This window comes from Trichechus manatus, unplaced genomic scaffold, assembly GCF_000243295.1.
Source record: "Trichechus manatus latirostris isolate Lorelei unplaced genomic scaffold, TriManLat1.0 scaffold00141, whole genome shotgun sequence".
NCBI classification, from domain to species: Eukaryota; Metazoa; Chordata; class Mammalia; order Sirenia; family Trichechidae; genus Trichechus; species Trichechus manatus.
In genome coordinates this window covers 3,237,020-3,238,708 of record NW_004444077.1, presented here as the reverse complement: position 1 = coordinate 3,238,708, position 1,689 = coordinate 3,237,020, and the positions used below count along the sequence as shown (strand labels likewise).

Sequence of the window (1,689 nt, the reverse complement as noted above, 5' to 3'; positions counted from 1 at the left end):
TACAAGGTAAAAACCTGCATTTAAATACATTTTTCATCAAAGAATAAATTATTAATGGTATTTGGGAATTGGAATAGCATCAGGGCATTGCCGGGAGCACGATCTGATCAGCTTACTCACCAGTTTAGAAGGCTTGGCTGTTCTCAATTGTCTAGAGTTTAGACTCCTCACGTGGCATTCTCCGCAGTCTGACACATCCTGCCCTTTTTCTCTTGCCGTACACCAGCCCCCTCCACACACACACTCTTTGTTCTAACCTCCAACAGTCTGCACACTGGTGCCTTAGTACCTCTGCCTGGATCTCCCAATCAATTTTTTCTTTTTTTTAAAATCGTTGTGGTAAAATACCTATAACAAAAAATGTGCCATTTTAACCATTTTTAAATGTATAATTCAGTGACATTAGTTACATTCACCATGTTGTGCAGCCGTCACCACTCTCCATTTTCAAATGTTTTTCCTCACTCCAAACAGAAACTCAGTACCCCTTAAACAATAAGTCGTCATTCTCCCCTTCCTCTAACCACTAATAAACTTTTGCCTCTGTGTGTTTGCCTGTTCTAGATATCCACATAAGTGGGATCATACAGTATTTGTGCTTTTTTGTGACTATTTCTCTCAGCATAATGCTTTCCAGATTAATCCATGTCACAGCATGTTTTAGAACTTCATTTTTCTTTATGGCTGAATAATATTCCATTGTATGTATTGTATCTACCACATTTTATTTATCCATTCATCTAAATTTTTTAATAGACTTTCTTTTTTACTTTTTTTTATAGTTGTAGTTTAAGTGAAAGTTTACGATTCAACTTAGTCTCTCACACAAAAATTTATACATACATTGTTGCGTGACCCTAGTTGTTCTCCCTATACTGTGACAGCACACTCCTCCTTTCCACCCCGGATTTCCCATGTCCATTCAGCCAGCTCCTAACCCTCTCTGCCTTCTAATCTCACCTCCTGAAAGAAGCTGCCCTTAATAGACTTTATTTTTTAGAACAGTTTTATATTTATAGGAAAATTGTGCAGAAGGTACAGAGGGAGAAGCCTGCACACTATTTTACCTGTTACTAACATCTTGCATTCTTGTGGTACATTTGTTACAACTGATGAACCAATATTGATACATAATTATTAACTAAAGTGCATATGCATAGTTTGTATTAGGGTTCATTCTTTGTGTTGTATATTTCTGTGGTTTTGACAAATGCATAATGTCTTGTGTGCACCATTACAGTAACCTACAGAATAGTTTCACTGTTCTAAAAAATGCCCCTGATACACCCATTCATCCCTTCCCCCTCTCTCTAAACCTCTGGCAACCACTAATCTTTTCACTGACTCTATAGTTTTGCCTTTTCTAGAATGTCCATAGTTGGAGTCATACAGTATGTCACTTTCTCAGATTGGCTTCTTTCACTTAGCAATATGCATGTAAGGTTTCTCCTTTCTCCGTGTCTTTTCATGGCTTGATTGTATTCCACTGTATGCATGCACCACGATTTGTTAATTCATTCATCTATTGAAGGACATCTTGATTGTTTCCAGTATTTTTTTTTTCCTGTTAGGGTTCTTTTTTTTTTAATTATTATTATTTTTTATTGTACTTCAGGTGAAGGCTTACAGAACAAATAGTTTCTCATGAAACAGTAGTACACATGTTGTTTTAGGACATTGGTTAACAAC

At 36.5% G+C, this 1,689-nt stretch overlaps 1 protein-coding gene across 1 annotated transcript in view; it reads left to right on the top strand.

Annotated features, from left to right (window-relative positions):
• PIWIL4 (piwi like RNA-mediated gene silencing 4) overlaps positions 1 to 1,689 on the top strand; it is a 70,110-nt gene that overhangs the window by 27,588 nt on the left and 40,833 nt on the right. Inside the window, 1 exon segment of the mRNA XM_023739852.1 lies at positions 1,020 to 1,035. Coding sequence (XP_023595620.1) covers positions 1,020 to 1,035 — 16 coding nt within the window.